Genomic DNA, 19,282 nt, shown 5'->3' on the forward strand with positions numbered 1-19,282 from the left:
CTCCATCTCCAGCCGTTTCCGCCCCGTTGCTTCCCAATATGCCCCGCGCCGCCCTCCGGTCTTTAGGGTGGCTCTTGTGTGCTGCCTCAGAAACCCCTTCTGATTCCCGGGGCCTGGATCTGGAACCGGGAGCGCTCATTACCCGGCAGCCTCCTGGCTCCTGGAAGGGAAAGGACCGTCCGGCTGAGCCCCTCCCCCCCCCCGCCGCGGAGCCCTGGGTAGCTCCGAGCAGGCGCAAGGAAGGACGACAGGGGCAGGGGGCGGGGCGGGGTCCTTCAGCACCCGGAAGCACGTGGTCCTGCGGGGGCCGCGTGGGCCGGAAGTGGCCGCAGCTGCCCGTGTTAGCAGGTTTACCGCGACCAGAGCCGTGAGACGGGGCAGCCATGGGGGGCTTGGAGAAGAAGAAGGTACGGAGGCGCAGGAGGAGGCGGGGGGAGAGAGGGATGAGACCGAGGGGAGGGGCCCAGATGTGGGGAGGATGGAGGAGGGGCTCTGAGGGAGGGAACCCAGGTGGGGGGAGGGTCGATGACGGCTGAGGTTTGGGGACCGTGAGGAGTCAGCAGGAGCTGAGCTTCCGGGACAGGCCGCGTTCTGGGCCAGGGGGCAGGAACAGCGGCCCTTGGAGGAGGAAAGACGCTGCGGGAATTGGGGGTGGTGGTGAGGAGGGGGCGGTCAGACAGGTCCCGGGGGGCGTGGAGAGGAGGGGGAGGTCAGGCGGGTCCCGGGGGGCGTGGAGAGGAGGGGGAGGTCAGGCGGGTCCCGGGGGGCATGGTGAGGAGGGGGAGGTCAGGCGGGTCCCGGGGGGCGTGGAGAGGAGGGGGAGGTCAGACGGGTCCCGGGGGGCGTGGTGAGGAGGGGGAGGTCAGGCGGGTCCCGGGGGGCGTGGAGAGGAGGGGGAGGTCAGGCGGGTCCCGGGGGGCGTGGAGAGGAGGGGGAGGTCAGGCGGGTCCCGGGGGGCGTGGAGAGGAGGGGGAGGTCAGGCGGGTCCCGGGGGGGCGTGGAGAGGAGGGGGAGGTCAGGCGGGTCCCGGGGGGCGTGGTGAGGAGGGGGAGGTCAGGCGGGTCCCGGGGGGCGTGGAGAGGAGGGGGAGGTCAGGCGGGTCCCGGGGGGCGTGGAGAGGAGGGGGAGGTCAGGCGGGTCCCGGGGGGCGTGGTGAGGAGGGGGAGGTCAGGCGGGTCCCGGGGGGCGTGGTGAGGAGGGGGAGGTCAGGCGGGTCCCGGGGGGCGTGGTGAGGAGGGGGGCGGTCAGACGGGTCCCGGGGGGCGTGGAGAGGAGGGGGAGGTCAGGCGGGTCCCGGGGGGCGTGGAGAGGAGGGGGAGGTCAGGCGGGTCCTGGGGGGCGTGGTGAGGAGGGGGGAGGTCAGGCGGGTCCTGGGGGGCGTGGAGAGGAGGGGGAGGTCAGGCGGGTCCTGGGGGGCGTGGAGAGGAGGGGGAGGTCAGGCGGGTCCTGGGGGGCGTGGTGAGGAGGGGGAGGTCAGGCGGGTCCTGGGGGGCGTGGTGAGGAGGGGGAGGTCAGGCGGGTCCTGGGGGGCGTGGAGAGGAGGGGGAGGTCAGGCGGGTCCTGGGGGGCGTGGAGAGGAGGGGGAGGTCAGGCGGGTCCTGGGGGGGGCATGGTGAGGAAGGGGAGGTCAGGCGGGTCCTGGGGGGCGTGGTAAGGAGGGGGAGGTCAGGCGGGTCCCGGGGGGCGTGGAGAGGAGGGGGAGGTCAGGCAGGGCCCCGGGGGGCGTGGTGAGGAGGGGGAGGTCAGGCAGGGTCCCGGGGGGCGTGGTGAGGAGGGGTCCTGGCGTTTAGGAGGGGATGGTCAGGCATTCCCAAATACTGGACTTGGAATTTAAAGACCTGGCCTCCAATCACAGTTCTGCTGTTTCTGCTTCAGGGGCTTTGGGTTAGTTACTTGGCATTTGCAGTTCTCAGTTTCCTCATTTTTCCTCTTGAGGTCAGTGGCCATCTTTCTGTCCATCTGACTTCCGAGGCAGCCCGTCCTGATGGGACTTGAAAGGCTGGGAGATCTGGGTTCAGCTGCTGCCTCAGATACCCACTAGCTCTGTGACCCTGGGAGAGTCACTTCATCCCAGCCTCAGTTTCCTCCTCTGTAGGAGGGGTTTGGACTTGGAGGCCTCGGTGGCCCCATCCAGGTTCACATTCCTGATCCTGTGGTCCCTTAGCTCATTTACTCATCAGTAAACGTTTCAAAGGAAGTTGGAGATTCAGGCGCTCTCCAAGGTAGGGGTCCTTCAGCCAGACTCCAGCTCTAGGATGGTGGGATTGGATTTGTCCATCCCTAGCCTGGTGCTGGTCCCCACAAGGGTCACTGTGTGGAACAGAAATTTGCCTGGTCTCAGAAGCAGTGAAGGGAGCTTCACAGGAACATAGCTGTAGGGATCTCAGGGGTCTCAGGTCATCTCATCCAGCCCCGTTTTACAGAGGAAACTCAAACCCAGGAGGCCACACTAGTGGCAGAGCTAGGACTTGGGCCTTCCCCTCTCTGTATGTCTTTGAGTAAAGGCTTCTTTCTTAGAGGAATGTTTGGAGAGTCTTGTTGTGGTCTAGGTTGTCCTGGAAGGCCTCTAGGGCCTGTTGTGATTCGGTGACACTCTTGCCTAGCACACATGGTAGGGTGGCTGATGGATCTGAGTGCTAAGGGATTGGCTAGTGTGCCCAAAGTACTGTTTTGAGAATTGTTGTTAACAAAAAAATCTACTCCCCCCCCCCCCCCCACAAAAAAGTACGAGAGGGGATCTGCCACCAACTACATCACCAGAAACAAAGCCAGGAAGAAGCTACAGCTGAGCCTCGCCGATTTCAGGTGAGAACAGGCCAGAGGGTGGATGATGGTGACAGGCCCCCTGTTGGAGTGGGAGGCAACCCTTATAGGCATGGGCAAGATGCACTGCTGTTAGTCTCCCCTCCTTCCTCTGCCGCCGAGGGGCTGCAGGCCCAGCGCAGGTGTGGAAGGTCAGAGCCCTGGCCCTGGCCCTGGCCCTTGATGATCAGCCAGAGCTGGAGAGGATGTATAAAATGGGGAAAGCTGTAACACCTCCCTTCCAGGGGAGGATAAAGTGAGATATTATTTGTAAAGAAATATGCGAACCTCAGAATCCTTAAAACGTGGGTTGTTATTATTGTGAACCCAGTTCCCTGGCTCCAAACCTTTGCATCCATCACCCTGTCCCCCTTGAATCTCTGACACTCTGTGAGTCTGACTTAACCTTTTGGGGCCTCACAGAGGGGCCCTGCTGGCTCCAAGCTCAGGTTTTTCATAATCCCAGTGAGTCGCTGGAAATGATGATTCCCATTTCCATGATGTTTTCATTGACTAATGGAGGAGAGAGCTGGGTCCTGACCAGGATTCGTTCTGCTACAGTGGGGATGGGCGCCTGAGTGTGCCCCTTAGCCCTGCTGTCAGCCAGTGCTGATGGGTCTGGGTGGGTTTGCATCTGTTTCAGACGCCTGTGTATCCTGAAGGGCATTTACCCCCATGAGCCCAAACATAAGAAGAAGGTTAACAAGGGTTCCACAGCCGCCAGGACCTTTTACCTGATCAAGGACATCAAGTTTCTTCTCCACGAGCCCATTGTCAACAAGTTCCGGGACTACAAGGTCAGGATTTGCCTCTGCCATATGCTCTAACGTCTGTATCACAGTTGATTGAGGAAGGCTGCTCCCTGAGGGCAGACCTGTCTCTTCCCTCTTTTTGTACCCCTAGGATTTAGCACAGAGTTTAGCCTGGCAGGAGCTGACCCCCATAAACACTTCGTGGCTTGACTTAGGGGGCCGAGAGGCAAAGAAGATAATGGTCACTCCAGGCCCCCTCTCGGGGCCCTCAGTCCAGTGGGGCACATGAGGTTGGGGACTCAAAGAGGTAGAGTAGGCTAGAACTCAACAGCCAGGGATTCTCTAGAGTGGGAGAACCTGGGTGCAAATCCTGCCTTGGATACTAACTCCACTGCTGGACAGATTACTTAGATGAGCATAGAGCCTTGGTTTCCTCTTCTGTAAAAATGCAGTCTTTTCCTGCTCTGACCCTTTTCTCACAGGGATTGCTGGAGGACTGTAAGATAGGGATTAGTGTTAGGAAGATTTTTCTGGTAGGAGAGGGGAGGATGCAAACCCTGCCTTTGCTTGTCTTTGAGCAAATGATTCTCTCCCCACCCCATCAGTAGGAGGAAGGAGTTGGACCAAGTCAAGCCTCCTTAATCTGGATTCTTTGCTCTGACATCCCTTGTTCTCAGGCCCCTCCCAGCCCTGACATCCCCTCTTATGTGTCCTGGGGCGCTTTAAAGTCACCTGATCCCCTCAGGTGCCCTGTTTAGGACCACAGCAGTATGTGACTTGGTTTGTTGTGTAGTAACTGCATTTGGAGTATAAAGGCCAAAAGTAATTTGGGAGGGTGGGTTTTGCCCTGACCCTTTTTCTTCTGGGACAGTAGGGGTCAGGGAGATACAAAAAATGATTGTCTTCAAGTGGATTTTCCCTTCCTTCCCATCTCCTCTTGTTCTCTGGAGGACTTGGCTTGGCAGGGACCCCACTCAGGCGGACGGGGAAGGGAGACTGAGGCAGACCAAGGTAAAGAGGAGGCGCTGCTCAGAGCTCAGCCCCTGGGGTGGAGGTTTTCCGTTGTGTTTGTCCTTTCTGGGGACAGTGGGTCAGCAGACACTGAAGGGCATTGGTGCAGAGCCCTGGGGGTGAGCCCTCTGGAAGGCTCCACTCTTTGGTAGCAAGAGAAGCCCCAGCTCTGAGCAGGCCAGGGTCAGGGGGAGAAGCTAACACTCCTGAGGACCCCATGGAGGCCTCTGGACCTCATTCTTCCCCATCTGTGAAATGGGGGTTGTAAAATCAGGTCTCTTCAGCCTGTAATGATACTGTGACCCTGGCCTGGCCTCCTGGCATCTCAGTAAAAAGCAGCCCATCAGGCCTGAAGCCACAAAGTCTTGTGTCCCAGAAGCTCAAAGTCTGACCTTCCTTCCATCTACCAGAATGCTGCCAGCTCCTCAAGGACCCTCTTCTCCAGAGCTTGCCTGGATGTAACCCATCAGGGGAATAGAAAAGATTAGAACAGCCTGAGAAATGTCTCCTGGGAGCCAAGAATTGGGGCCTAAGGGGGTGGCTGTCCCTTGGGAAAAAACAGAGCAGATTGTGCCTGGGGATGTCATGGGGGCCTCAGAGATGAAGGAGGAGATGGTTCAGGGAATCCTGGGTGCGTCAGTGACTAGATGCAGAGGAAACCAGGCCAAAGTGGGAAAGCCAAGAGCCGGGAGGCGGCCTGGGTGTGTCCATGGCGCTCCTTTACATGGGTTTGTTACAAGTTTTGTGTTTCATTTTAATTGGGGGACACAGAGGAAGAGGCAGTCGTGTTTGTTTTGGCTTTCCTTGGAGGGGTCCACAGAGCTGGCCCCCACTCTTACCCCTTCTTTGGGGGAGGGAGGGGATAGCAAAATCACAGGAAAGAGAAAGCCATTGTCACCTTTTTAGCAGTCCAGAACAGCAGAGAGAATGTTAAGAGAGAAGCAACGTGTGAGAGAGGCCTGTGGGACTTAGTAGGTGCTTTTCTGAAAAGCAGCTGTGTGGGACGGAGTCCCTGGTGCCTCCTTGGTGCTGGGCTTATGTGTGTTTTGAGTATGTGTTCAGTGAGCAAGTAAAACTCTAAAAGGCGTCCTTGGACCCGTCTTCTCAGGTGTTTGTCAGGAAGCTCCGGAAAGCCTACGGAAAGAGCGAGTCGGAGCGCAGTGGAGCGGCTGAAAGACAACAAGCCCAGTTACAAGCTTGACCACATCATCAAGGAGAGGTGAGCCTCCCACCAGCCAGCCAGCCCCAGGAGGAGGGCCAGACCCTGGGTGTCCTGGGTGAGATGCTCTAGAGGCTGCCCCCAGGCTGAGCCCAAAGGACCCTGGGACTGGCCCTTAGGATTCTCCTCCTCCAGGCCTCGTGGAGGCAACTGTGGATGCCATCCAGGAAAGGAGGGCGGCAGTGCGAGGGAGAGTTCTGCTGATGGGGAAACTGAAGCTCAGGAGAGGCAGGATAATGCTACATCTGGGACCCAACTCCCCGTGCCTTGGTTGGGCTCTTTGGCCTCTGAGGTCCCCTCGGGTTCTAAGGGTGAGGGCCCAGGCTCCTCTGTTCACCTCTCCTCTCCTGTCTCCACTCCCTGGCTGCTCGCAGGTATCCCACCTTCATTGATGCCCTGCGTGACCTGGACGATGCCCTGTCCATGTGTTTTCTGTTCTCTACCTTCCCCCGCACCGGCAAGTGCCATGTTCAGACCATCCAGCTGTGCCGCAGGCTCACTGTGGAGTTCCTCAACTACATCATTGCCTCCCGGGCTCTGCGTAAGGTGAGCCTTGAGATGCTGGTGCTGGGCACCCTCACCATGTCCCCCCTCCCGCTCCTCCACTGCTCCCAGCTCCTTAACAGCCCTTTTCTCCTCAGGTCTTCCTGTCCATCAAAGGGATTTACTACCAGGCCGAGGTGCTGGACCAGCCCATCGTGTGGATCACTCCCTACACCTTTTCCCACAACGTGAGTCAGTCCCCTCCTGAGGCCTGCGTTCAAGTTCTCTTTCTGCCCTTGGGGGTGATTATTTGCTGCCTGTCCTTCCTCATCTTCCTGACCCTTGCTTTGGCAGTGTGGGAAAGGAGCCTGAACCTCAGTTGGCCTGGTCTGATGACACTGCCCCCTCATCTCACAGCAAACTTGGGTTCAGGATCTTAGCAAGGATCTGTTTATAAACACTAAGATGAGCCGGCAGTGGCAGAGGCCACCATCCCCCCAGAAAAAAGAGCTCTTGGGGGGGGTGGTGCTGTCACTCTGTGGCATCTCCTAGGTGCTTCAACCTGCAGATCCCTCCCCGGGGGACAGAAGGTGAGTGGGGAGACTGTTTCCTGACAGCAGCTGGACAGGCATGGCTGGGGTTGGCTTCCACCCCTGGCCCTGCTGGCCTTCTGAGGCCTGTTGTCATCCCAGGCTGTGTCTGGGTGACCCTGGTCTCCAGGGGCTCCTTCCTCTTACCCTTTAATGGTGACGGTACCCCCATTTCACAGATGAGAAAACTGTCTCAAAGGGAGAAGGGACTTTGCACAAGTAGTAATGGTTTTCCCTTCCCTACTTGGAAGGGTGCCACTCTTCTTTGATCCTATAGTAGTGATGGTGACAGTACTGTGCTTGAGATTTACAAAGTCCTTTCAGTGTATTATGTCACAAGGGAGGTGACTGCCTCTGCACAGGGGGCCAGAGCTCCAGCCCAGGCCGCTGCATTTGTATCTGCTTCTCAAAGAGCACTCTGGGGACATGAGTAATGATTGTCTCTGACAGAAAAGTCACTGACCCAGGGTCATCCAGCCTCCTTTCAGTGGCAGCTCGAGGGTCCATGTCTCCTTTCCAGGAGTGAAATCTCTGTCTTCTCCTTCCCTTGGGGCCTCACACTGCAGGACTGCTGGCTTTTGTCTACAGCATGAACATTGATTCAGTGCCTACTGTGTGCTGGGCCCAGCACTGAGGACTGAGGATATGAAGAAAGACAGGCTAGTGCCTGCCCTCAGGGAGCTCCCAGTCTAACGGGGGAGGCTGCAAGCAAACACAGTGCAGCATAGATGGGCTGCAGGCTTGGAGGGAAGGTGCCAGCAGCAGGGAGCTGCGGCAGGCCTCTGACAGAAAGGGAGATTTGAGGCCCTTTGAAGGCAGCCTGGAGGGGCGGTGAGGAAGGACAACGTTCTGGGCAAAGGATCTGGATCCTTCTGTCACCTTCCCCTGATCTGGCTTTGTGGCGAATGAGCTGCCTGCCTGGGGTGGGATCCCAGGTCTCTGGGACCTTGGGTAGGCCCCTTCTCTGGCTGAGTCACTTTCCTCTGTGAGAATAAGGGGTCCTCATGGTTCCAGATCCTTCTCCTGGTTGGGTTGGTGGCAGGGCTATAGTAGGCTCAGATGAAGGCCATTGGAGCCCTTTACTGAAGGGGCAGCTCATTCCAGCCTCCTGCCCAGCCTCTTCCCTATGTTGGCTAGAGCTTATTTTCTGGGAGCAGCAACTCCCATGACCATTGTTCATTCCTGTCCCTAATCCTTTCTGATTACTGATGGATGGGGCTGCCCTGCCTGGGCTCCACTGTCAGAGGACCTGGGCATCTTTGTCTCCTCTGAACATCTATGAAACTCGACTCCCCGAGTTAAGGTGTCTAGAGGACCTGGGCTAAAACCCACTTAGAGCCTGTTTAACTGGGGCAAGGCCTTCATGGGGCACACTTTCCTTCCCAGTAAAATGGGTGAGTGACCTCTGAGGTCTCTTCTAGCCTTAAGTCTTTCTAAAGAAATCTTACTTTTCCTGTAGCATGTTTTAGACAATATCCTGCCACTGCCCAGTGAGCCGTGTCCTAGAATCAGGATTAAAAAACACAGAGAGGGAAATAGCAGTTCAACAAAACTAACCTGACAATGTTGTCTAGTAGTATGTCCAGTGTTCAGTGCCCGTAGTCCCCCACCTTTTCAGAGAGAGAAGCAGGAGGCCCACTTTCTTATCTCTTGTGTAGAGCCAGCCATGCTCATTTCCACATGTGGTGTTGTCCCTGGACACACTATTTCCTGGTCCTCCTTACCTCATCCTGCCTCAGTTTACACAGACCTTCTCATGTTGCTTCTGTCTTCATCATGTTCATTGTTTCCTACCATCCCATTATACATTTGTGTTTTCCTTGTCATAGCTTAAGCATTGTCATATCAATGAGACATTCACCTTGTTTCTAGTTCTTTGCTATCATAAAGTTCTGTCATAAAAACCATGGTGTATATGGGACCTTTCTTTTTTCGCTGACTTTCTTGGAATATTTGTCTAGGAGTGAGATCTCTAGGTCATAAGGCTTGGACTTTTTGGTCACTATCTTTGCATGATTCTAGATTGCTTTCTAGACTGATTGTACTACTTTGCAGCTCCACCAACAATGCATTAGTTTACCTAAGATGGAAGCAACAAAGTATGGATCAATTCTCTGCTGCCTGTGCTAATTTTGGCCTAACAGTTAACACCAAGAAAACACAGGTGCTCCATCAGTCACCACCACACCATCCATACATGGAACCGTTGATTACAACAAATGGATAAGTTTTGAATGCTGTGGATAAATTCACTTACCTTGGTAGTATACTTTCCAGGGATGTACACGTTGACGGTGAGGTTGATGCATGCATTGCCAGAGCTAGGTCAGCATTTGGGAGGCTCCAAAGAAAAGTATGGAACAAAAAGAGGAATTAGACTGACTGCCACACTGAAGGTCCACAGAGCCCTTGTGCTGACCTTATTGTTGTATGCCTGTGAAACCTGGACAGTCTAGCAGTGTCATGCCAGGAAATTGAATTGCTTTCATTTGAACTGTCTTAGGAAGATTCTGAGGATCACCTGGCAGGATAAGGTACCAGACACTGAGGTCCTTACTCGAGCTGAACTGCCAAGCATTCAAACTCCGCTTCAGAGAGTGCGACTCTGATGGGCTGGCCATGTGTTGTTCAGATGCAAAATGTATGCTTGCCAAAAAGACTGTTTATGGAGAACTCACACAGGGCAGGTGATCACATGGTGGTCAAAAGAGGTGATACAAGGACACTCTCAAGGTCTCAAGAACTTTGGAATTGATTATGTGACATGGGAGATGCTGGCACAGGACCGCTCAGCATGGGGTGCCCACATCAGGAAAGGTGCCGTGCTCTATGAGCAAAGCAGAATTGAAACAGCTCAAAGGAAACACGGAATATGCAAATATAGAGAATTCACCCCAAATGTTCACATGAGCTATTCGTACCTGACCTGTGGTAGCGCATTCTGAGCTCCTGTTGGTCTGATCAGCCACAGTCAGACACACTGAAACTTGACTCTTGCACAGTGATGAGAACAAAGGACAACAGCCCACCAGTGTCCTATCTTTCCATGCTACCCCCAACATTCCCATCTTGTGTCTTCTTTGCTAGTTTGCTGAGTATCAGGTGAAATCTCCGGTGTTTTGATGGGCGTTTCTCTTATCAGTAGTAATTTGGAGCCATTTTTCACGTGGTTAATAGTTTTTATTTTTTCTGAGAACTATTTGTTTCCATCCTTGTCCACTTTGTCATCTTTTGAGGGGTGGGACAAAGACTCAGAGGAAGAGGCATTCCTGTTTGTTTTGGCTTTCCTTGGTGGGGAGGGGCCCACAGAGCTGGCCCCACTCTTACTGTGCTGTCAGGGAGACCTGGGGTTCCTGGCGCTCTGCCATCTCATGTTCCTTCACTCTCGGCTTCCCCAGCATCCGACCGATGTGGACTATCGAGTCATGGCCACCTTCACTGAGTTCTACACCACCCTGCTGGGCTTTGTCAACTTCCGCCTCTACCAGACACTCAACCTTCAGTATCCCCCCAAGGTAAGGCTGGAAGGCCTTGGCAGAGCAGAGGCATCCGTGGCAATGAAGCATGGGGACCAGGTTTTGCCCTGGTCCTCTTGCTAGGGCTATGTTGCTCTGCTTCGGGACCTGCCTAACTTGGTTCACAGAGCACAGGAGTCCTGCTGCTTTTCTCACCCTTGGCCTCTTGTCTTCTAGCTTGATGGGTCCAAGGAGAAAGATTCCAAAGATCAGGAAGATGAGGCCTATGCCATGGACTCCGAGAGCTCCCTGGAGGTAAGGCCTGGGGACAGATGGCTGCTCCATATTGGGCTCAAGTGACTGAAGTGCCTGAGGACCATTGTGTCTGTGTCCCCCAACTCTGTCTACTCACAAGTTATCCCCGTGGTCACAGGCCTCCCCGAGGCCTAGAAGCTGGCACCTTGGCAGCCAGAGGGCCTGGTCTGGGCCTGGTCCTTTCCCATGTGTGTAGTTTGGGCTTTGATCTTCTCTGGCATGCACGTGCCCTAAGCTGTGGGGAGGCAGAGCCTGCTGAGACTGAGGGGAATGGTGGCCCACTCCCTGGCTTCGCACCCACTCCTCTCACTTCTAGGCCTCAGGCTGTGTCTCACTCAGTTATTTCCGTTACTTTTCTCCAGAAACTGTCCGCCTTGAGTGCAAGCCTGGCTCGTGTAATGGTGCCAGTCACAGAGGAGGAGGTGGAAATGGATGAATTCCCTGCTGATGGGGTGAGAGGGGGCTCTGGGGCTGTTTGGGTCTAGGTAGGATGGGAGGGGACTCTTTCCATTTTATAGCTGAGGAAACTGGGCCATTAATGCAGTGGCCTCAATTCTTCCCTTGATTGGAGAGGGGAAGTATACTGTATTGCTCATACCTCCTGTGCCCACCTTGACTCTGGGGATCCAGAGGCAGGAAGACCTCTGCCATTGATCTTAAAGACTGAACCCTGGAGACTCTGGGGATGGCTGGGTCTCAGCAGTCTCTTCTTCCCTGTGCCTTTAGGAGAATGCTGAACAGGAGGAGGGGTTGAGGAAGGAGCGCGAGGCCCAGGAGCGGCACAAGAGACTATTTGAGGGGTTGAAGTTCTTCCTGAACAGGGAGGTCCCTCGGGAGGCCCTGGCCTTCATCATCAGGTCAGTGGCATGTGGGCATGTGCGTGTGTTTGTGTCTATGTCTCTCTGTGTCTGTGTGCCTATCTGTGTGTGTATCTTTGTATGTGAGTGTGTATGTGTCTGTGAGTGCTCTTCATGATGGAAGGAGGCATGGCGGTGGCACCAGAAGGTAAGGCACCTGCTGTGGGAGACAGGCAGCAGACGGGGGCCCCCCTCCACCCCTATTGGTCTGTGGATCATCCAGACTTAAGAACATGACCGTGACAATGTCAGTAGTGCCCATTCAGCTGGAGTGTGTGGTATCCAAAGGTCCAGTTGTCAGATCCTCCCAGCACCCTGGGCAGCAGTTCCTCTGCATCCCAGTGGCCCCATTCCCTCCTGCCCCTGGCATCTACCTCATGCAGCACCTCCCTCTCCCTGTGCAGGAGCTTTGGCGGGGAGGTATCTTGGGACAAATCTCTGTGCATCGGAGCCACGTATGATGAGAAGGAGCCTTCCATCACCCATCAGATCGTGGACCGGCCCATGCAGCCCACCCCCATCATTGGCAGGTAAGTCCTCCTCGCTGTTACTGGCCTCTGGTTTCCCCCCCCAGCCCTCGCTGGTCCTCAAGCCCTCCCCTCTTCTGTCCCCTCTAGGTACTATGTCCAGCCCCAATGGGTGTTCGACTCAGTCAATGCCCGACTCCGGCTGCCAGTGGAAGACTACTTCCCTGGGGTGCTTCTGCCACCACACCTCTCCCCTTTTGTAACTGAGAAGGAAGGAGACTATGTGCCCCCTGAAAAGCTGAAACTACTGGCCCTGCAACGGGGTGAAACCCCAGGTAACTCACAGGTCCCTGCTCCCCAGCACCATGTGGGAGCGGAGGCAGCCTTTTTTATTAATTTATTTGTTTTTAATTTTCTACAATCAATTCTATAAGTCTTAGATTTTCTCCCCTCCCACCCCCTCTCCGAGATGGCATGCCATCTTATATGGGTTCTATACATACGTTCTTATTGAACACATTTTCACATTGGTCATGTTGCATAGAAGAATGAAAATGAATGGGAGAAACTATGAGAAAAACCAAACACAAGAGAAAATATTCTGTTTCATTCTGCTATGCAATTCCATAGTTCTTTCCCTGGATGTGGAAGGCATTTTGCCTTAAGAGTGTGTTGGGAAGGTTTTAGGTCCTTGGATTGCTGTGAAGTACTAAGTCTACCAGAAAAATTCCTCGCACACTGTGGTCATTGCTGTGTACAAAGTTCTCCTGGTTCTGCTCCTTTCACTCAGCATCAGTTCACATAAGTCTTTCCAGGCCTCTCTGAAGCCTTCCTGTTCGTCATTTCTTACAGCACAATAGTATTCTACTACATTCATATACCACACCTAGGGCCAGGACTAGGGAGGGACTCAGCTCCCTTGTCACCGAGGTAAAAAAGACCTTTGAAGCTGCCTTTGGCGTTTGTGGGTTGAGGGATCTGAGAATCTCTGCTGCTGCTGGGGATTCTGCCCCCGGGCCCTATTCCAGTCCTGTTCCTCCTCATGCTGCGAAGCCAAGGCTGGGCTGCTCTCTGCTCGATGCCCTGTGTGATAGACCTTTCCTCTTGGCCTTCCAGGCTGCCTTGGGCTGGAAATCTCTTTCACTCTGTCATTCTGTGGCTTCTGCTGCTCTAGAATTTTTTGAGAGTCATTTTTAACAGGCATGTTATGGGCTGTGGGGAAGAGCTAGAGTATATGCATCTTTCTGCTCCGCCATCTTGGCTCCACCCCCTCAGTCTCTTTTTAATAGAAAATAGATCTCATAATTCATAACTCTGGGAGTGTCCCATTGGCTGTGTTTAAGCTCAGAGGTAGCAGTGATTGGATGAGATCCGGAAAATAAGGAAAGGGCCACATGGTTAAGAATTAAGAGTGTTTGGTGAGGTTTACATTTTTTAAGCTTGATAATTCAGATGAATTTAATTGGTGGATGTCGTGGTCTTCTTTGAAAACAAAGGGCACACACACTGTGAGCGGGCCGAACTGCCTGAGTGGGGGCCCAGATAACCCAGCTCATCCTCTCCCCTTCCTTTGGGGTGTACTGGCTAGATGTCTGTCCTTCCTCCCTCCCTCCCTTCCTCCCTTCCTTCCTCCCTTCCTTCCTCCTTCCCTCCCTTCCTCCCTTCCTCCCTCCCTTCCTCCCTTCCTTCCTCCCTTCCTTCCTCCTTCCCTCCCTTCCTCCCTTCCTCCCTCCCTCCCTCCCTTCTTCCTTCCTTCCTCCCTCCTTCCTTCCTTCCTTCCTCCCTCCCTCCTTCCTTCCTTCCTTCCTCCCTCCCTCCCTCCTTCCTTCCTTCCTCCCTCCCTCCCTCCCTCCTTCCTTCCTTCCTTCCTTCCTTCCTTCCTTCCTTCCTTCCTTCCTTCCTTTCTTCCTTCCTCCCTCCTTCCCTCCCTCTCTCCCTCCCTCCCTCTCTCCCTCCCTTCCTCCCTCCCTCCCTCCCTTCCTTCCTTCTTTCCTTCTCTCCCTTCCTCCCTCCCAGTTTGATTTAGTTATTTTTCTTTTGCTCATTAAAAGAGTCATTGCCTGAAGCAGGTCTATTCACTCAACAGGCATTACCTTCCTCTAAGTGAGTAAGTCAAAAGGCCTAGCCTAAAAAGGCCAAGGGTCTCCCATTGCATTCTGGGCCATCTCCGGTCATCCTGATGAATATCTGGTCACTGGATTCAAATGGCTCTGGAGGAGAGGTGAGGCTGGTGACCTGCACAGCCCTCCCTCCCTCAAAACAAAGTCAAGTGCAAGTCATGTCATTATTTCTCTCATGGCATGATCTTCCTTGTTCGGCAATGAAGGACCAGCATAAAAAAACCACATCTTGTTCAGCCATTCTCCAATTGATGGGCATCCCCTTGATTTCTAGTTCTTGGCCACCACAAAGAGAGCTGCTATAAATATTTTTGTACATGAGACTTTTTCCCATTTCTATGATCTCTTTAGGATACAGCCCTAGAAGTGGTATTGTTGGGTCAAAGGGTATGCACATTTTTGTAGCCATTTGGGCATAGTTCCAAATTGCTCTCCAGAATGGTTGGATCAGTTCACAGCTCCACTAACAATGAGTTAGTGTTCCAGCTGTCCCACATCTTCTCCAACATTTATCATCTTCCTGTTTGTTCATGTTAGCCAATCTGATAGGTGTGGTGTGATACCTCAGACTTGGTCTGATTTGCATCTCTGTGATCAATAGTGATTTAGAGCATTTTTTCATATGACTACAGATAGCTTTAATTTCTTTCTCTGAAAACTGCCTGTTCATATCCTTTGACCATTTATCAATTAGGGAATGACTTGTATTCTTGTACATTTGACTCAGTTCTCTACATATTTTAGAAATGAGGCCTTTATCACAGACACTAGTTGCAAAAATTCTTTCCCGGTTTTCTGCTTCCCTCCTAATCTTGTTTGCATTGGGTTTGTTTGTGCAAAAACTTTAGTTTAATGTAATCAAAGTTATCCATTTTGCACTTTATAATGCTCTCTATTTCTTGTTTGGTCATAGAATCAAATCTAAATTTCTCCATTCTCCATAAATCTAACAAATACATTATTCCTTGCTCCCCTAATTTGTTTATAGTATCAGCCTTTGTAGCTAGATCATACATCCATTTGAACTTTATTCTTGTGTACAGTGTCAGGCATTGGTTTCTGCCCAGTTTCCACCACACTGTTATCCAGTTTTCCCAGAAATTTTTGTCAAACAGTGAGTTCTTATCCCAGAAACTGGGGTCCTTTGGTTTATCAAACAGGAGATTGCTTTATTCATTGACCACTGTGTCTTGAGTACCTAACCTATTCCCCTGGTCTACCCCTCTGTTTCTTAGCCAGTAGCAAGTGGTTTTGATGATTGCTGTTTTATAATACAATCTGAGATCTGCTAGGGCTTGATCACCTTCCCTAGCCTTTCTTTTCATTAATTCCCTTGATATTCTGAACCTTTTGTTCTTCCAGATGAATTCTGATATTATTTTTGCTAGCTCTAGAAAAGAATTCTCATAGTTTGATTAGTATGGCACTGAATAAGTAAATTAATTTAGGTAGAATTGTCATTTTTATTATATTGGCTTGGCCTATCCATAATCAACTGATGTTTTTCTGCTTACTTAATCTGACTTTATTTGTGCGAAGTGTTTTGTGATTGTGTTCATATAGTCCCTGGGTTTGTTTTGGCAGGTAGACTCCCAGATATTTTATAGTGTCTACTCTAGCTTTAAATGGGATTTCTCTTTCTATCTCTTGCTGTTGGGGAGAGGTGGCATCCTCACTGCCGTGACTGGGGCTCACTTTGCCCTGGGTTCAGGATTCCAAACTGAGCCACTAGTTTTGGGTGTGACTTTGAGTCACACAAGTCAGTTTCTTTCTCCAGGCCTCAGTTTACCCATTGGCAAAATGATTCAGATCAGGGTTAGGGTTAGGTTTGGATCAGATGTTGATCTGGTAGAATGTGGGGGCCCATGACTTTCCTCTGAAGGTGGTGGGAACCTGGGGTCATCTGGTGGGAGGGCAGGGGGAGTGTTGGCTGCTAAGGTGGGACTGCTCCAGGGCAGGTGGGGGAGAGCAGGGAGCCTGGGATCAGAGCCCTGCTATGAGGGCTCCCCGGCCCCCAGGCCTCACCCTGCTGCCCTCTACATGACATGTCTCCTGTAGGAAATGTCACTGAGTCAGAGGAGGAGGAAGAGGAGGAGGAATCTGAGCAGGAAGGTGAGGAGGAGAAGGAAGGAGAAGGTGATGACCAGGAGGAAGAGGAGGAGGAGGAGGAGGAGGAGGAAGAAGGTTCAGAGAAGGAAGAAGAGGCCAAACTCAAGGTGATGGAAGAACAGAGGACTCAGGGAAAGGTACTGGTGCGCCCCCCCCCCCCCCCCCCCAAACCTCAGGCAGGCTCCCTCTGACCTCCCGCCCCCTGCCAGGGAGCCGTCCCTAAGGAAGACAAGACTGGGACATATTGGGGGAGCCTCAGGCACTGCCCGCTATCCTGGGAAGACCTGGCTTCCTGATGGAGCCCCATCCCTGCTACTGGTGGCAGCGTTTAGGGCGCGCAGGAAGCTGGTAGGCAGCTGGTTAGAGCTGAAAGGGAGGGGACCACTCCCTCCTTGTGTAACTTGGGCCAAAGGTTCCTGAGCCCTTGGCTCTAAAATGGCCACAAGAGACCCTCTCTTGGAATTATTTGGTGAATGAATTTCATGTGCATCAGAGGGTGGGGGCAAGACCCTGGCCACCCCCCACCCCCACAAGATGTCCAGGCCCCTCTGATGACCAGTTTGTGGCCCTTAGTTGGCCTTAGTTTCTTCAACTGTAAAATGGGCTGAATAGCAGCACCTGCCTCCCCAGACTGTTGTGGGGGTCAAAGGAGGCCTTAACTCTGGGCCTGGTGGGTTGTAGGGGTGCCTTTCCCCGCCCCCTGTGCTTAAGAGAAGCTCACCAGTCCTGTGGGCAGTGGTCACTGACATGCTGTGGTGTCCCCAGAAGCCACAGGTGACCATGGGGACCTTGGACAAGAGGCGTCAGCTGCCGCAGGAGGAGGAGAATGAGGCGAAGAGGCTGGCCATCATGACCATGAAGAAGAGGGAGAAGTACCTGTATGACAAGATCATGTTTGGCAAGAGACGGAAAGTGCGGGAGGTGAGCCAGGCCCCGGCCTCTTGAGGCCTCCGCAGCAGGGTGGCCACCTGGGCGCCCTCTCTTGGGTCAGCTTGTATCTTTTGCAAAGAAAAATCCCATTTTTTATGGGATTTATGGAAATGACAGTTTTATGGAGTGTAAATGAGGGGTTTGAATCAAGTGATCTCCAAGGCTCCTCCCCTCCTTGACATTCCCTGTTCTCAGGCCCCTCCCATCTCTGACATCTCCTGTCCTAAGGCTCCTCTCAGCCCTGACATCCCCTGTTCTCAGGCCCCTCTCAGCCCTGATATCCCCTGTTCTCAGGCCCCTTCCAGCCCTGACATCCCCTGTTCTGAGGCCCCGCTCAGCCCTGACGTCCCGTTTTTTAAGATTGAGCCTACAGCATGTATGAACCTTTTTGTAATATTTTATAGCCCAACAAAAGAAAAAGGGAGGAAGGAAGGATATCTTTTCAGGGTAAATTGCACATTGGTTTTTTCCAGTCATCTTTGTTAATGCCCTTGCTCCAGGACTGTCTGTGGGATGTGAATCTCTCTGGACACCTCACACTCCCTTCTCTAAAGTGCCCTCTCCCTCTTTCAGGCAAACAAACTGGCCCAGAAGAGGAAGGCCCATGATGAGGCCATGAAAGCCGAGAAGAAGAAGAAGAAGAAGCAGCAGCAGGGGTCTCAGGCCTGAGCCGGGCCTGTTGGGACCCTGCTCTGGGACGATGCTGCTCCTGGGGCTAGGCCCTGCCCAGGGACTTTGGCACAAGAAGTTTACACCATGTCTCCCAGACTTCCCATTTGGCCAGCACTCAGGTTTCAGACTCTAAGGGGCTTCCTGGGGGGGTCCTTCCCCCCAGTGCTGGGCCCTGCTAGGCTGGGGTGGTCTCAGCCTTTGCTGATTCCCCATCCGTGTTTCCGGCCAAGGGCTTCAGTGGTGAGGATCCTGACTGGGCCATAGGCACTGCTGATAGCTCCTCTGGGAGGCAGGAAGATGGAAGACGGCTGAGAGGCCCTGAGGTGACCCAGGGCAGGGTGACCCTCCAATGGCAGGGCTGCCTCCCAGGTACAGCCTGAATCTCCAGGCCTCCCTGCCATCTTTGGTCTGTACAGATAGGACTTGCCAATGCTTACTTTGTATCCAGGGAAAATGTTTCCAAATAAATATGTGGACTGACGCGGCCCACTGGGCTTCTGGAGAGAACACGGGTGGGTGACATTACGCCCAGTTCTGCTGCTTCCTGGCCAGGCTGCCTGGGGAATCCAGTGGATACCCACTGCCTGCTGGGGGCTGGCCCCTGGAGTGCCAGGACATAGAACGTTCCATCCCTGCCCTCATGGAGCCTCCATCAGTCTAGCTAACCTGAGTATCCTAAAGTACCCGCTGTGTGCCAGCCACTTTACAAATGCAGTCTCATTGGAACCTCACAGCAGCCCCTGGAGGTCGGTGCTGACATTGTCCCCATTTTACAGATGAGGAGACCGTGGAGCAGAGGGGAAGTCACTTCTCCAGTCTTACCCAGCTAGTCAGTTTCTGAGGCAGGATTTGAACTCGGGTCTTCCTGACTCTAGGCCCTGGGCTCTGTACTAGGGTGCCCCTTGGCAGCCTATAGGTGCTTACAGTCCAAGAAGCTCATGCTGGACTGCAGGAGGGATAGAAGTACAGGGAGGTGTGGGGAGGGGGACACTGGGGAGAAGGAGTGGAGGGGCAGGGAAGGTTACCTGCTAAGCAGAGCATAGAAAGACGAAACTGTCCCTGGCCTCAGGGAGCTTCCAGTCTAGCACCAAAGGCTAGAGTGTTCATGTTGGGCCTTAAACGCCCCACAGGTGATCAGGTCAAACAAACCTTCACCTTTCTGGGCCGGACCTTTCCTAAAATTGTGTTTGTAATCACCTAACATGAAGTTAAGAGCTAGCAAGGGAAAGTCACCTGAATATTGAGAGGACAAGGTTAAGACCTCTGCTTTAGAGAGATTATTCTGGAAGCTGTATGAAGGAAGGATTGACAAGAAGAGCCTGGGCTCTGACTCCCAGAGCTGGAGGACCTTCAAGCCGTCCAGATGAGGAGACTGAGGCTGGGGGAGGGACTTGGCCTAGGTCACACAGGTGACCCTAACCTTTGAGATGGAGCTTGAGTCCAGGTCCTCTGGAGCTGGAGCCAGCTAGGAGGTGCTTGGGAGTAATGAAGGCCTGGTCT

The 19,282-nt window shown here is 53.5% G+C and overlaps 1 protein-coding gene across 1 annotated transcript; it reads left to right on the top strand.

Annotated features, from left to right (window-relative positions):
- Positions 1-250: 250 nt before the first annotated feature.
- Positions 251-18,262, top strand: PES1 (pescadillo ribosomal biogenesis factor 1). The gene is given in 16 exon segments (XM_072599940.1): positions 251-407; positions 2,726-2,805; positions 3,446-3,599; positions 5,674-5,715; positions 5,717-5,784; positions 6,159-6,330; positions 6,426-6,515; positions 10,256-10,372; positions 10,550-10,627; positions 10,990-11,079; positions 11,354-11,484; positions 11,889-12,014; positions 12,102-12,286; positions 16,130-16,317; positions 16,946-17,101; positions 17,684-18,262. Coding segments are annotated over 16 exon segments (1,797 nt in total). The 5' UTR covers positions 251-383; the 3' UTR covers positions 17,780-18,262.
- Positions 18,263-19,282: the final 1,020 nt, after the last annotated feature.

This window comes from Notamacropus eugenii, chromosome 4, assembly GCF_028372415.1.
Source record: "Notamacropus eugenii isolate mMacEug1 chromosome 4, mMacEug1.pri_v2, whole genome shotgun sequence".
In the NCBI taxonomy this organism is placed as follows: Eukaryota; Metazoa; Chordata; class Mammalia; order Diprotodontia; family Macropodidae; genus Notamacropus; species Notamacropus eugenii.